Source organism: Scatophagus argus, chromosome 10 (assembly GCF_020382885.2).
Source record: "Scatophagus argus isolate fScaArg1 chromosome 10, fScaArg1.pri, whole genome shotgun sequence".
NCBI lineage: Eukaryota > Metazoa > Chordata > Actinopteri > Scatophagidae > Scatophagus > Scatophagus argus.
This window is the reverse complement of record NC_058502.1, coordinates 2,625,422-2,641,781: the sequence shown is the minus strand read 5'-3', so window position 1 is coordinate 2,641,781 and position 16,360 is coordinate 2,625,422. Positions and strand designations below refer to the sequence as shown.

General features: G+C 44.0%; 1 protein-coding gene across 2 annotated transcripts in view; it reads left to right on the top strand.

Moving 5' to 3' along the window:
- The window catches only part of atrnl1a (attractin-like 1a), a 191,881-nt gene that overhangs the window by 165,084 nt on the left and 10,437 nt on the right, over positions 1 to 16,360 (top strand). For both annotated transcript variants that reach the window (XM_046401866.1, XM_046401865.1), the window contains one exon: positions 13,606 to 13,720. In XM_046401866.1, the coding sequence (XP_046257822.1) occupies positions 13,606 to 13,720 (115 nt within the window). The remainder of the gene's footprint in view (positions 1 to 13,605; positions 13,721 to 16,360) is intronic.

The window sequence follows — 16,360 nt, the reverse complement described above, 5'->3', positions numbered from 1 at the left end:
ACTAGAAATGATAAAATCCATCGGCTCACTCTTCAGGTGCTGTTTCCTTGTCTTCCTTATCCTTTCATCTGGTCCAAACGTTTACATCTCTTCTTTCTTCCTCCCTGACTGCAGTTTTCACACACATTTTGTCTCCATTTCTCTCCTCCTGACTTCCCTCTTTCCTCTCCCTCCTTGTTCCATCCATCTCCCCGTGCTCCCTCCCCTCTTCTTCTCCCTCTGTCTGACTCTGTCCATCATGTAGTTTAGTGCCAGTTTCAGGTTCAGCTGACCAAGCAGGCGCACCCATTAAGCCCTGAACACTCAGCCAGTGAATACAGTCTGTGTGTGTGTGTGTGTGTGTGTGTGTGTGTGTGTGTGTGTGTGTGTGTGTGTGTGTGTGTGTGTGTGTGTGTGTGTGTGTGTGTGTGTGTGTGTGTGTGTGTGTGCACATCTCAGTTCTCAGATACACAGAGACAAGCAGATGTGAACAGAGGAGATAAAGAATATGTGGTGAAAGCAGACGAGACATAGCAGATGTACTCTTCAACATGGTCTTAAAAGTACAGAGATCCAACACTTTCCTGTGAACTAAAGCTTGGTGACAGTGGTGAGGAAAAACTGCCTTTTAGCTGGCAGAAACCTTGGAGCAGACGCTAATATGATGCCTGAGGCCTAAACTACTTGCTAACGTTGGCCACTGTGAAGCCCGCAGTCAAGAATCAGAAAACCACAACTTCTCATTTTCTGTTTCTACATGTGTTAAATGATTGACTTAATCCAACACACAAAGATGGCACAGCCGGCAGATATTAAGACTTTCAAGCAGGAAAAACTGGCAGTCAAAGACAGAATTACTGTAACCTGCTCTGTATTTTCCTTTATGTCTGCACTCAAGCTTGTGAAAAAAAGGTTTCGACCTTTATGCTGAATTGCATTTCACTAGGACTCACCCACAAGGATTTGTCATGGACGGGGTGGGGGGGCGAGCTGGCATATTTTGCTCAGCAGCAACTCTGAGCCAAATAAATACCAATTTTTAGGTCAGATTTCCTCAAAACACCCCAGAGGACCAAGCCAACAGCACACTGAAGAGCCTTTCACTGTGAGATTCACTGGTGTGCAACTCACCAACGAGCAAGAAATACAACTTTACACCTCCAAATGGCTGATGAGGAACACCTGAATTAACAGAATTTGAAATTGAATTAACTTTAATTAGAAGGAAGTTATTCCTCTTTAAAGAAAACCACGGACTTACTGTAACAATTTCTGACTGGAAACCAGAGCCATAAAAGTTACTAAGTTTGTGTTGTACTGGTTATGTTAACCCCTTCAAAGGACAATTCACCCCAGAGTCAAAAGTACATATTTTTTTCTCTTGTCTGTATTGCCATTTATCCATCTAAATTGTTTTGATGTGAGTTTTGGAGATACTGGCTGTGGAGATGTCTGCCTCCACTTGAATTTAATGGAATTAGATGGCTCTTTGCTTCAAACTGGACTCCCTAGATTCCATTTGTTCTTCGCAGGTGCACCAGCAGCACACCCAGCGCAGCCCAAAGTGTTCGTATCGGCTCTTAATGACTGCACTCGCAGGCAGAGTGAAAAGTCTGCCTTCACAGCCTCCTTCTGGCTGCATCCCACGGCCTCCCTGATCTCAAAAGAACTCCGTGCTTTTTGCTTGTCTTTAAAGTCTCGATGTGATGAATTGTGCAAAAGGAGATAACAATGGCTCAGCTGCAGGCAGGAAAGGTGACAGCAGTAGCCTGTAGTCTGAATGATGGGAAAAACAGCGAGCTTGAAAGAAGAGTTCAATCCCCTGCCTTCCCTCATACCTCTGAGCACCTGGCCAACGGCTTCCTAAGAGAGGCACGATTGTTGATGTGTCACAAAGATTCCTCCAGCTGTTCCTCCAGTTGAAGCAGCAGCCAATCACGAGAGCGAAGCCAAGCCGTTTTTAACCACGTGACAAAATATCTAGATGGCGATTCAGAGGTGTGGAGCCGTGCTGCAGTGTGCTGCCTGGCTGCTTTGCTTTTTCTCATTAGGCCATTTCTTCGGGTTTACAGCCTTTTTCTTTTCTGCCCTCTTAATGATGAGTGTGTTTCTCTGTTCTCCTCGTTCCCCTGTGATCGATACCTCCACTCCCCCTCCTCCTCTACGATCAGTCAATACTGAGTTTGGAGGGAAGGTAAAAAAAATACTTTCAGGAATGATGATGGCCTTCGGAGCGATGTTGTGTGGGTTCATGTGCACATGTGTCGAGGCATGTGGTTGTGTACATGCATGCAGTACAAGAGAGTGTGTGTGTGTGTGTGTGTGCAACCAGGTGTATATCCTCCCTTGTGGATGCAACTCCACATCCTTGGCAGCCAGAAAACACATTAATCTTTCCAACACTAATAGTGAAAGGAGAAGTGGAGAGGACAGAGGAAGTGTGTGTCTCTCTGGGTGTGTGTGTGTGTGTGTCTACAGGAGGGAGGAGGAGAAGAAGGTGAATGAAAGATATACTCCACCTCCCGAATTAAGAAGAGTCAGAAAAAAAAGTTTGGCTTTCATGAGGCATTAGAGGGATGATTAATTTGTCGTCTCGGGGAGACAGAGGGATGGAGGGAGAACGAGGGAGAGGTTGTGAAGTGGCCCTTCTGTCCTCCCTTGCGGTAATAGGATTGTTCGCTCACCGACGTGCTGATTAAAATGGAAATTCGACGCAACTGGCGGCTCACACGCACACTCTCGCACATCCCTCTCCTTCACTCATACACAAACACGCATTCATACAATGTGCTTAATATGCAGGTGTGCGGAGGCGAGGATGTGACCCGTTGTCCCACACCGAGGACGGGGAGGGAAAGGAGGACGGGGAACAACGGGGACGACAAATAAACAAGCAGAGAGGAATGATGGAGAGAGGGAAAAGGAGAGAGACGTTAAGAAGTTATGGTTGAATGTTAGTGGAGAGACGCCTGCAGAGTGAGCAACACCAGTAAAACTCCAATTAATTGTCTCCAGAGATATTACTAATCCTCCAACAAGGCTTTTGGTCTGCAATGTTTAGGGTCAGATAACATGACGTGGGTACCCAAGGTTCCCCCGCAGAACACTGCACTGTAAACATATGATTTGTGTCATGTGACCTGTCAGTGGTTTTTATGTTGTACCTGATTGGTGTATAATGAGCCTTAGGTGAGTGGCAGCTGGAGCACATACAAAGTTAGTCCTAACGGGATCAATAAAGTGTCTATCTATCTATTTAATGAGTCCTCAAACCTAAAGAACAGAATAATAGGCTTGTCAGTCTTCCAAACGGACAAATGGCTGACCGAAGAGGGACAGTCCACCTCCTCTCTGGTTAATGTCTGGTAAATGAAACCAGATAAAGTTAGGAAAACTATAAATGACTTGTTGGTATGGACAGGAGTCACGAATGCGTCACTCTGTGCTGGAGGTGTGAGAACAAACTCACTGATTGGACGGGATGTTACAGAGCAGACCCTCTTTCCCAACAATTAAGTACAAACTGTGACTGCTGACAGCACACAAACCTGATAACAGGCAATTTTATTGTTGGCCTGTTGTCAAGTTACTCAGAGAATTAACATTAATTAGCTGATATTACCTGCCGCTGGGTTTTGACTGGGAAGTCTGAACGTCAGCACAGGCTAAGTATGATAAACAGCTACCTGAATGTTTTGTTTACGGCTTTTTAGCTAATAAGAAAGACGGAGCTGGAGCTTAGTGAATCCCTGTAACGTCGTTTTGCCAATCGAGGTGTCACATCAACAGAGCCTGGGGATCCGACAGCAGAGCAGCACAAACAGGTTGATGTGGACAAAGCAGAGTTCAGCAAAGAAAGAATTGCAAAATAAAGCGAAACATGTAATGACAACACGTTGTTGATGTGACATCGTGACATTTCCTGCCTTGTGCTGAATTATTTTTTATGTTTGGTGATGATGCGACTAAAGATGGAGGATTTATGGAATCGACTTTAGGCTGACTGATTGTTGTAATCATTCTCCATTTAAATTTGTTTTTTTGTCGAGCGGTAGGAAACAATAACCTGTAGCCATGGTGGCTCCTCCCTCATGCACCTTTAGCAAAAGAAAAAGGGGAAAAAAAGGAGGAAACAAAATGAAGGCAAAATACAGAGGAACAACACAGAGAAGTGATGTGATGAAGAAGAGAGGTGTAAAAACAAGAAGCGCAGCAGTTAGAGGACGGCAGGAAGGCAGACGGTGTGTGTGTGTGTGCGTGAGGCAGCAGAATCTATAGACAGATTAACACTCTAATAGATGAAAGTCGTAAATAATTTGCCGTAATGGTGCATTCAGGCTCTCGGAGCAATAGGCTGATTCAACATGACACTCGATCTCAGTCCCACTGTGGGAGCCTTCAAACACCACTAAGCGATTCGCTTGACAAGCAGCCGACTGTTCCCACCAACACAGAGAGCAACTCTGAGCCACCGACTCCCAGAGGTGCAGCTTAAAGCCAGAGTGTGTGTGTGTGTGTGTGTGTGTGTGTGTGTGTGTGTGGTTAAAAGGATATCATTCCTCATTTCTCCTCCTGATTTCAGCCCTGTCATCCTCTCTCTCTCTCTCTCTCTCTCTCTCCCTCTCCTCTGTCTCGTCATCTCTCCTTCTCCTGCCCTCCACCCTCCTGTTTTGTTCTCCCTCCCTCCTCATCTCTGCAGCTTTGCTCTACACATTTTTTTTCATCCTTTCATCCCTACGATCGTGTTCTCTTGAACTTTAACTCTTCCACTTTCTTCCCTTGCTTCTCATCTTTGCCTCCTCTCCTCCCCTCCTTGTCCCCTCTCATCCTCGTTTCCTGTCATTTTGTTTTATCTCGTTTCCTCCCCTCTCTTCATTTCCTCTCTCCTTTCACCTCATGTGGTCCTTTCTTTTTTATCCTCTCCTCTCATCACCGCTCTTCTTTCCCTCTTGTTTTCTCAGTCTCCTCATTTCACCTCCTTTCCTTTTGCTGCTGCCTCCTCTCCTCTCTGTGCGTTCACACATTGAACGTAGGACAGCGTAGGGCTGTCAGGACTGTGCTGCAGGACAACCTACAGGAAGCTGTCGCAGAGACAACACAACGTCCTCTCTGCAGGCCCTTTTTGTTTGCTTGTTTACTAGTTTTAGGTGACAACAAACAAAGTGTTTATGAGACATGAAGAACAGTTTTTATGGGGAGAATAAAAAGGAGGAGAAGAGCGGGGACGAGGCAGCCCGTATCTCCTGTTGGATCTGTCTGATTATAGGGATGAAGATACCACTTTGTGGCGGAAAATCTCCTCTCACTCTCAAAGCTTGAAGGGATTTTCTTTTTTTCTTAGAAACACCTCAAACACATCCTTCTGTTCCCTCCATCTCCCTCTCCTCAGGCTCTGAGCTGAATCCAGACACAAATGGCAAACTGCACTTTTTCACTTCTTTTATCCATTAAACGAAAACTGCTCCTTCCCAAATGTCACAAAAGGAAGCCGAGCTGCACGTGCTCACTCTCTGGTTCGCTCGCTCTAAAGGTTAAAGGTTGGTGTAGGCGTGGATGTAGATCTTTCAACTGGCGGTTAGACAGATTTGCAGCCTTTACGGGAAATGCTGGCTGATCTAAAAGAATGCACGTGTCGATGTGAAAATGGCATTTTGAAGTATCACAATGTGCCGTTTCTCTCTGAGACGAGAGACGGGTGACCAAACACTTAGGATTCCCCATCACGACCTTCATTTGAATGTAGCTAATCACCATTTTATTGAACACGAATGTCTGTCTGTGCAAATCCTTTTTACTGACTGCATTTACTTTCTGCTGAACGGTACAATCTTCAAAAAGTAACCAAAAACTAAAACTTGCCAATACTCCAAAGTCCAACAGATCCTTTATAAAACAACAAAGAATGAAAGGCGCATGTTTTGTGCTGCAGTGCAGTGTTTGTGGGAATCGTGATGTGTTTGAACACAGCACTGAACAGACCTGCTGATGAGGTTTGATCAGCAGCCTGAGTCAGAGACGATCTGAGTGTTGCCCACCAGTCTGAAACGTTTGTGTGTGAAGTGCTTTTAGTAGCAAAGCTAACAAGCTACTGCTGCACCGTGAAGACATTCAGTCTACACATTCACACATTCAGAAGACATCTTCATTTACAGATTAAGTCACATCGTTTTTTTTTTGTTTGTTTTTTTTACCTTTTTCTCCATCTGTTTTCACAACAGGTGGACGATGACACACTTCTACAGCATATCTGACTATCTGACATACAGTACTGGTAGTGAGCAAGCAGCAACCTGTGTGGCTGAAAATGGAAGTAAAAAAACAAAAACAAAAACAGACAGACTTAAGCAAAAAGTACCAAAGAAAAGTCAGGAAATGTGGTCTGATGAGCCGGGGTCTGCTCCGAGGTTTCTGCCTTCTAAAAGGCAGTTTTTCCTCGCCACTGTTGCCAAGTGTTTGCTCAAGCGGGAATGTTGGGCTCTCTGTGTTACAATTTAATTAAAGAGTTTGGTCCAGACCTGCTCTAATTGGAAAGTGTCATGAGATAACTTTTGTTGTGAATTGGCGCTATATACATAAAATAAACTGAACTGAATTGAATTGAATTGATACTCCTCTGATTAATGACCAGAAATGCATCTCATATTCAATTCAATTCGTTCATATTCATATGTTGTAAATAACAAAACTGTCTGTCCTAACCCACTCAGGTATTCAGCTTGTTGACACAAAGACCACAGTGATATATTGGGACGCTAACTGAGTGGAATATATCTGGCCTAACTCGAGTCCCAGCTCGAGTCTCAGTTACTCTGAAATGTTTGGACTCGTGACGACCTCTGAACAGAAGGCCTGTAGTGGCAGCCTGCACATTCACACAAACACGACGCTGCTGCAAAGAGATCATGACACGTTCTCACATGCAGTGGAACACACACACACACACACACACACACACACACACACACACACACACACACACACACACACTCTATCTGTCTCACTGCCCGATCAGCACCATTTCCTCTCAATCCAGTGGACTCCCTGGGGAGGACGGCGACAGATACAGACAGACAGACAGAGAGAAGGAAATGGAAAAAGGAGTTCTGAATGGACGTGACAGTTTTCTGCCCCGCGGGGGTGAACATGCGTGGCCGGTCTAATCTGCTAAGGAGGGCACGACAGTGAAGCACTTTGCACACCTCAGGGGTCGGAGTGCGACGCGCTGTTTGTGTATGTGTGGTTTCCCACATGTGCGTCGGCCTGCGATGTGTTTGACAGGGAGGCCAGTCGGGGTTACGGTGTGAATGAAGGCCCTCGATCCAGTATCGAGCCCTTTGTGTCAGATTAAAGCCACTTAAAAATACCACCAGGGAGGAAGAGAAGCTGCGGGAGAAAGCAAGAGAGAAAAGGTGATCACTTGTGACTTGACCAGACTAACCATCAGGTCTTCTTCTGTTTGACTTTGGAAATTCACTATTGTTGTCAGTTTTTCAAAGTCGTTTATTTTTTTAAGGCAAGATTTTGGCTCCCAAATCTAAAATTAATGATGCATGACAAAGGCGAGAAAAATTGCAGAATTTTATGTCTCTTACACCAAATGCATTCAAAACTTTTGTTTCTGCCTTCTCAGCCAAAAAGAAGTAAAATGTTGCTCAATTTAATTTAAACGTGCTTTTAATAGAACCAAAATTCAATAAAAGATTCAAAAGAAGGGATTTAGATTTAGGTTTGATGCTGGTTTCAGATTCAATAAAGCAAAGCTCAGCCTGTGTACCGGTGCCTCTTGTCTTCACACACAGTTTATTTGCTCTGAAGAGAGGAGTATTAAAAGTGTAACATCCAGATAATCAGCGTAACAAAGATCCTGCTGTGTACTGAGATTGTGCCCGCGGCTTCTGTTGATATGAACAAAGATAGGATGAGCAACGTTCAGGAGATGCACTTGATACGATATCCGAGTTCTTCATTTTTCTCCAGTTGGTAAAAGCATTTGAGTAAATCCTTATCTGGCTCTCAGCTGAATCCAACAGTATATAAATTATGGTAAATGTATGTGTCAGCTGCCATGTGCAGGTCAAAAGATGTCCAGACATCTCAGTCAAAACTCAAGTTAAATTTAGTTCAAAAGTGAATATTCTCCAGACACCCAGTGGGAAGCACGTCTGAACTTAACTTTTAATCGAGAACTGCTGTTTGACAGAAATGATATTATAATGATATTACACTAAGAAAAAGTGAACATGTCCAGCATTTGTCCAGCAGTGTGATGAAAACGTCAGACGGAATGAGAGAGTGACAACGGAAGAAAGAAGGTGGAGAAAAGGAGACCGAAATGAAGGGACAGATAGGACGAAGAGCTAGAGGAGTGAGAGCGATGGAAGTCATGGACAGGACGGAGAGGAAAGAGGAAGTGAGGAGGCGATCTGAAGCAGAGGAAGGAAGAGGAAAGTGGAGGGTCTTCACACCATGTGATTTTATGTGTTTAAAGGGTTTGGTCCATGACCTGACAGCGTGATTGGACAATCAAACAACAGTGATTGCTGGGAAAGTATTGGGCCTGTTGAAAGATCATTTATTCTCTCTGTGGGGTTGTGCTTTGGCCCTCTCCACAAGATAAAGAAATCCACCACATTAGCTCTTGATCATATTTTTCACTGAACCCTAAAAGATTCTCAGCTAAGAAGATGCATAACACCCAACCAGAATACTGAAGCACTCTAATGTCTTCCTCCTTGTGTCGCGAACCCTTTACTTTAACCTCAGCTCTAAACTCTCCAGAGCCACCGGCAGCCCAGTCACCCCAAAAGCAAAGCAGGAGGGAAACGCTGGGAGGAGCTTCAGCTGAACAGGCTTTTTATTCATTTGGAGGGCTTTTGGGGCAGTAACATAATCATTTATAGAACATGTCTGCTGTCTGTCAGTGGTCGCTGCTCATTTAAAACAACACTATCTTCCTCCCTTTTCCTTTTCGCCCTGCTTGCTTGTCCATCAGTGAATTACTTCCTTGTTTGGATGATTGGATTAAGAATTTGCACTTTGCCAGAACAGAAACTCAGTGAAAGCTGTTAGAGAACACAGCCTCAGAGGGGTGGAAAGCAGCTATTCAGAGGAAGATACAGTCTTGGCTCAATTTCCTCTGGCCTCAGACAATTTATCTGTCATGGTGCTGTAGCAGTAACCTCCACCTATAAATACTGCTCAATTGTCCACTTTGTTCATCCCGAGGACAAAAATGGGACGAACATTGCAACAACTGTTTGTTTGAAGCAGGTACGAGAGACAAAAGGCGAGGAGATGTGGAAGAAAAACACCGCAGAGAGGAGGAAGGAAGCTGTGAGGAGAGGAGATGAAAGGAGGAGGGAGGTGAGGCTGACACTTTGTTGAATGACCCTCTCTTCTCCTGAAACGAAATGTTCCTCTTCTCTCTGTTTGTTAGTTTTGATAAATGAAAAGAGAAAGGCAAACAGACAGAAGAAATGGACTCGAAAGAAGGTGCAGTGTAAAGTGACCTTGTCTGGGCTTCCTTTGTCTGCTTGCTTCACTGTAAAAGTGAAACAAAGGCTGCTCCCCAGTCGGCAGGCAGACAGCACCGCTTACATGACGACATGTTTTTCTTCTGTGCCACAAAAGAAGCAACACAAGGACAGATTCATGCTTTACTCTGTTATGATCACAGATAAGCACATTGTGTAACAATCTGCTGTGACGCGTGGAGCACTGCGAATCTTATACAGTTTTTTATTTTATAGTAAAAACGTTCACTCTGGGCTCTCATCGACCAAACAAACAGCGCGTGAACGATGGCGACGTGGTCAGACTGCAGCAAAGTCAACGATAAGAAAAGCTCGGACGCACAGGCGGGAGGCTGGTGGTGATGACGTGGGGATAACGGAGCCGTCGTGTTACAAAGCTCACCTCGTAGGGCTCAAACTAACCATTATTTCTTTATCGATTATACAGTCGATTTGATCTAATGGTCTTTTTTTTTTTTTTTTGACAATCAATTACTTACAATATAAAATGTTAACAAAGTGACATCTTCATTTACTGCCAGAAATGACAAAGTAAAGCTGAAAATTCTGTGGTTTAAGAATCTGGAACTGGCACGATCAAAGCGCTTAACTAATTATCAAAACAACATTTACATTTGATCAATTGATTGACTAATTACTGCTTTGGATGTTACCTGCAAACGTGATGTCAGCAGCAACAATGCATCAAAACCAGTTTATTTAAGAAAATAAACATAAAAGACACTTTGGGTCAGTTACATGCATAAAATATGTACAGAAAAAGAAGTAAAGCACTTCCATTAGATGAACGACTGAAAAATAAATGTGTCCACTGCAGCCCGTCTGAAACCCTCATCTGACTGCGATTCTGACTTGCTTATTGTTCATAAATAACTTTTGCATTTCTCGATAATAAATGGAAGTTTGGGTCATGACGGTCCGCGTGGCTGCAGGGGCTGAAGATGGCACCAAACCGCCAAAAACCTGCCTGGTTAAAAACAAACGATCTTGCTGGATTATTTCCAATAATTCTTCATAGAACGAAGGGCTGTAATTGGTCCGTATTGCCAAGTAGCCAATTTCAACATTGAGCACAGTCAGCGAAAGCTGTTGTCTGCGCTTAAGTGGCACTTGATATTTAAAATATAAATAAAAAGAGAGGGAGAGGGAGAGAGGGACGGCCTGCCTGCTCTCTGCAGCTCTACTTAGTGGCTGTCAGCTCAGAAGCTTTTACGCTGGACCGACAGCTCAGCAGGATTTCACTATTGACTTAAAGGCTCACCTGGACTCCACCCACATGACTCTCCTTTCTAACCTGACCAACCTCTCTGCTCACCCCTCTTTTTTTTCTCCTTCGTCCAGTTCTATTGCTCTCTTAACCGTCACTTCTCACACACACACACACACACACACACACACACACACACTTACTGTGATTAGGTTGGGAAAGGAGCCAGAGAAAGCTCTCACAGTTGTCTCATAACGCTGGCTATGTCTCATCATTTAGTCTCTCTCTTTCTCTCTCTCTCTCTCTCTCTCACACACACACACACTCACACACACACACACACACACAGATTTCTCTGGTGTTAGATTTGTCATTTTGCTAAGCAGCCTGTTATTAACCATTGCGATCAAATGGGTCGACCTGCTAATGGAAGTTTCCACACACACCATCAGTTCTTCAACCACTGTGTGTGTGTGTGTGTGTGTGTGTGTGTGTGTGTATTGACAGATAGATCCATTGCTGAAGCCAGTGGCTGCTGTACTCAGCATGTAGAAACAGTTTGTTGCCGTATGAAACTTGTCCTGTGGAGTTTCGACTGCGTGACGACACGACATCCCTGCAGAGCCCAACGCTGTCGCACCAACGAGAGGAGGTGAATGCAATGCAAGTTTAAGAGCTTTAAACGAGTCTTTGAAGACGTTCTTTGAAGTGGGACTTAATTAAATGTGTTACTTACTTTTTAAGGATGCACAGTGTCATAATAACACAGCCTGTTTGTTGTTTCGTACCTGATATGGTTGTTAGATTTAAAAATAAGAACTGAAATGACTCTTTGGGGGCTGCTTGGTTTTTATTTCCTGGCTGTTTTCAGGTAGTTTAGGTTAAGAATCAAGATTAACACCTGGAAGTCCACATTTAGTTTGTTTTGTCAAGGAAAGAGACTGAAAACATTTTAAACAGAATTCACATCTACTCTAATAGTTCCTCCCTCCACCAGATACTTAAAGATGTGAACTTTATGTGACCTTTAGCTGACTGGCTGCTCTGCAGGTATTGTTACTGTTTACCTAAGGGTGAATTTTAATGACCTTTTACATGACAAGCTGATCATTTCCTGGAGGAAGTTGTGTCTCATAACCTTGATGTAACGTGAACACGACTGTGAGTGTGTGTGTGTGTGTGTGTGTGTGTGTACCTCAGATCAAAGGAAGTAGTGGCCTGTAACTACACACACAAAAACCAAAGTAAACTGCTGTTGCTTAGGAACCGTGCTGACAGTCGCCACCGTGAAGTAAATAAATAAATGTGTGTGTGTGTGTGTGTAAAATGTGCCCATAATTTCAGTGCCAACTAACATGTTATTCATTTTCTTCCCCATTTTAGTCTCTTAAATCAGAACAATGACTCATTGAGTTGTCTGTATTATCTCAATCAGGAGAGAGAGTGCTTGCTAATAGGAAGTATGAGCTCCAGACTCAGGTGTGTGTGTGTGTGTGTGTGTTTTAAGTTAATAAGGAATTCATCATTTCCTGACACTCTGAAAACACTGAACAGGGGGAGCCTCTAGCCTCTAATTATGCTGTACGCTCCAGCACTTAAACTTATTAGCACCGGAGGGAATGTTTGCATGTGTGTGTTTGTTTACGTGTGTGTGTATGTGTGTCCCTTCTGTGTTTGTACCAAGATGTTCCAAGTACTGCGTTGTGTTAAGCTGTTAACTACTTTGATAGCAGCATGCTGGTGAGTCCTCTAATCGCTGTGTGTACACGCCTGCTGGGCGCCTGACGCACTGCAACACTTGCTGGCCAGTTGAACTCAGTCACACATGATCTTTGAGTATTTAGAACTGAAAGGCACCTTCACTAATCAATTATTTGGACCCTATTTTGTGAGCACAGAAGGTCTTTTCCCTGTCAGTTGTACCTGCTTCCTGTCTGTGCACTTCGACAGATAAAAACTTCCCTGTTGAACCCCATAGGTTGTCTTCTGCATTCACCCAAGAGCCCGCAGCTTGTAGCCAACGTGAACACATTTTGTTGCCTAAACCGAAACAAACTGCGACAGTTTCACAGCATTAACCACGCTTGTCCAGCACACCTGAAAAAAGCGTCATTCGAGGCTTTTGCTTGTCACACGAACTGACAGACTCGCTGGTCACTCAGAGCCAAGAGGAGGAATCAGACAAGAAGATCAGAAACAACAGAGGAAAAGGAAAAAGTATTCAGGAAGAAGGCTTAAATATGTGTGGGACAAAGTACTGTACAGAGTTATGAGCTCTTTTCATGTATAAGTACTGTATGCACTGTGTGTGTGTGTGTGTGTGCGTGCACGTCTCAGTTCCCCACAGACCACAGTAATGATCAGGGTTTTTCTCTGTGACCTCTGTGCTGCAGGGCGGCGGACGAGTCAAGCCTGATCGATAACTCAATGACTCCCGCCTCTTGTTGTGTACTCGGATGTAAGGAAACTAAACTGTCCCAGCTATTACATGTTATCATACACAGTGAAACACGCCGTGTGCCCCAAAGGCACCGAACGGGATGACTTTTACAGCACAAGGGTGGTTATTTTTATTTCATTTCTAAATTGAGGGTAAGTATCTTATCATGCAAATACTGAGGAGTTCATTTAACTTTATTTTATTCTGGCACAAGACAAACTTGCCAAAACTGTGTTGGACCTTGTGCTTCTGCCAGAAAGGATCCTGAATGTAAACTGCTTTAATTCTACAAAAATCTGGGAGCTTTGGTAATGTGGGCGACACAGCATGAGCCCTCATGAGTGTCCGCGACTTCCTTCAGATCGACCAGCTACAGCAACACAGATAAAACACACACACACACTGCTTGTGTGTTTTGTTTTTCACTTGTTTATGTGTGTGTGCAGGCGGTGCCGAAGCCCATCGCCATGGAGCCATGCTGGGGGAGCAGAGCGGGCGTCCTGACGGTGCTGCTGTACCTGCCCAGAGCCTCATCGGGAATACCTCCACCTGGACAGTCTGGTACGGTTCACACAAATACAAAGACTGACATGTTAACCACATACAGAAGGTGCAAACTCAGTTTGTAATCGTAGTTTTGAGTGTATTGTTTTCTTTGAACTATTTCTGCAGCGTTGTGCCTTCTCATTTGATGTTGTATGCTTGGCATATATTGTCCAGTAAGTTGGTTCACAATATTTTGCCTTTCCTAGGGGGGAAAAAGCGCTGCCCCAATCATATTTTGTGCTGATAATTTGAAGATGCAGGTCGTGCATAATGACCAGCTGCAGTGGCTGCCACTATCAGCAGACAGTATTTATGTCCAACTGTCAGACGCTGAGCAGGCACAGCTAATGTGACTTTTTATGACTGTCTAACAATTATCAGCTCCCCTACCGGCGATTTCTCCGTTTTCATTTGTTTGTCACTGTTGTTGTAAACTGTCAGCTGTCTCTGATCCATGAAATCCCACATCTTCATCTTTGCAGGCTCACAAAAACACAGTCCACACCATTTTTGATGCCTTTACAAGTCGGAAGTGTTTTCAGCGAGCGGTGCTCGTCGCGTGTGCCTCGCGGCGGCTTCCCGTCAGCTCTCTTGTAAAACAGGCTCTGGCAGTTTAAAGAAAACCAGAGTAAACACACCATAATGTGATGGCATCCGAGGTGTCATCAAAAGTGTGTTGATGTTTCCCGGCACTGGAATCATTAGAGCAGCCTGTAGCCTCAGAGCACAGCAACTGTGCAGAAGGCCGTTTCATAACCCAAAGGTTACACGTTCGATCCCTGCAAGCCCCATCCTCAATCAGAGACGTTCCTTCAACCTTTAAGCACCAGTTCAATCCCTGAAATGTGAATGCAGAGCTTTAGCCTTGGTGTGCACTCATGATACGAGCCCTGACTCTGTGTGGGTTGTCCTGTATGTTCTCCAGTCCAGCAAAGTGCAGCATTAATCAGGATTTCATCAAGTTCAATGAGTCAAGTACTGATACATTTACTGATAAGTAAGTGCTAAAAAAAAATTATAGGGACACTGGAGGCCTAGTGGGCAGTGATTTGTTGGTCTGCAGGTCAAGACAGTGCAGACAAATGGTTCTTTGACAACACTGGAGAAGGTGCTTTGAAGGTGTATTGCACAGAAAAGACTTTAATTCTGTTACTTAGGGATGTGTCACAGGAAGTGATGCAGAAAAAGCATCTTTTTTAAAAAATTATTTTAAAGATCGTGTCAGCAGCTTTCTTTTTCCATTTGTGGCATTTTTGTAGGGAACACAGTAAGCAAACGACACCAGAACGCAGCAACATGACAGTTCTTTACAGCATAAGCTTCAAATCAAACTGTTTTTACACTCTGATACCAGTATATTCTTACTTTTAGCATCAGCATGTTTTTCCACAGTCAAATAATGAATTATTCAGAAAAACTTGACATATGGGCACCTTTTAAAGAAGGTCTAATGTGGTTAGACCTGCCCGCTTTTCCCTCCAACACCAACTGTTGGATCAATTGTTCCCCTGAATGAGACATCCTGACTTTCCACAGTCTCAGCTCATGTTGCCGCTATAGACAGGTGACATGCGATATCCCCCACTCGCTGCAGCCGACCACCATTCGGCTGTAGAAATCACTGAAAAGACAGCAGCACTTCCTCCCAGACCTGACCAAGGCCTGGGGCTTTATGCTCCGTCAGCAAGAGGCCAATCGTCTTTCTCTCCAGCTCATCTTCCACCTCAGTCGACCTCTCATACCCTCCTCCCGCTCACTCGTATTCACTTCCTCTCTTCATATTTTCCTTCTCCCCTGCAGCTCGTCGGGGCTGTGCTGTCAGTTTGTCTGTTGGCTGGTATTTTTGCTCTTTGTGAAGTGGACTGCATGAAACTGGAGCAGGTGTGAGGATCTTCGGTTCCTCCAGACATGGGAAAACGAGCCCAGCAGACGGAAAATGAAGCACTTTGCGTGAAACCATTTTTCTCCAGCCAGAAAGAGCTTTGTGCTGAAGCCTTTAAAATGTCGCTGTAGTCTGAATGAAGCGTCTCATTGTGTATAAGAGAGAGAAGGTAAAAGCTCTGCTTCACCCAGAGGAAATTATGAACATCTCTGGAGCCATCTGTAATGGTAACCAGAGGGGGCAACTAGAAGAACAGCAAATGGCTGAAAGCGTTAAGCAAAAATCTCTAAAATATGAGAATTCAGATGTGCGCTTGCTTTAGGCAGCTTGTGCTGGTAAAAGTTCACAGAAAGTGGAGATATGAATGGTGCAAAGAACGTTTTATGTTCATATTTCAATCATTATTACTTTTCTGGTATTTGTTAACAGGTTTACTGTCAGATAAATTCAGGAGAAAGAAGAAAAAACGGAGGCAAACTAAAATTTTGAAGCCATCCTGAATCGTGTCGTGTAGTACAGCCGACTTGTATTCCTGCTTTGGGATTAAGATTAAGATTAAGATGAACTTTATTGATGGGGAAATTCACTATGATGCAGCAGCCTCATGTTTTGGCATTTGAATAAAATGTTAATAGGAACCAAAGACCAAACATGGACATGTCAAAATAAGAGTCTGGTTTAAAAAACAAAAAATGATATTTGTTCACACCTGTTAGCTTGTTAGTTTTAGTGTGCTCAGATGTTTTAGACAGAAAGAAGAGTAACTGCAGTGT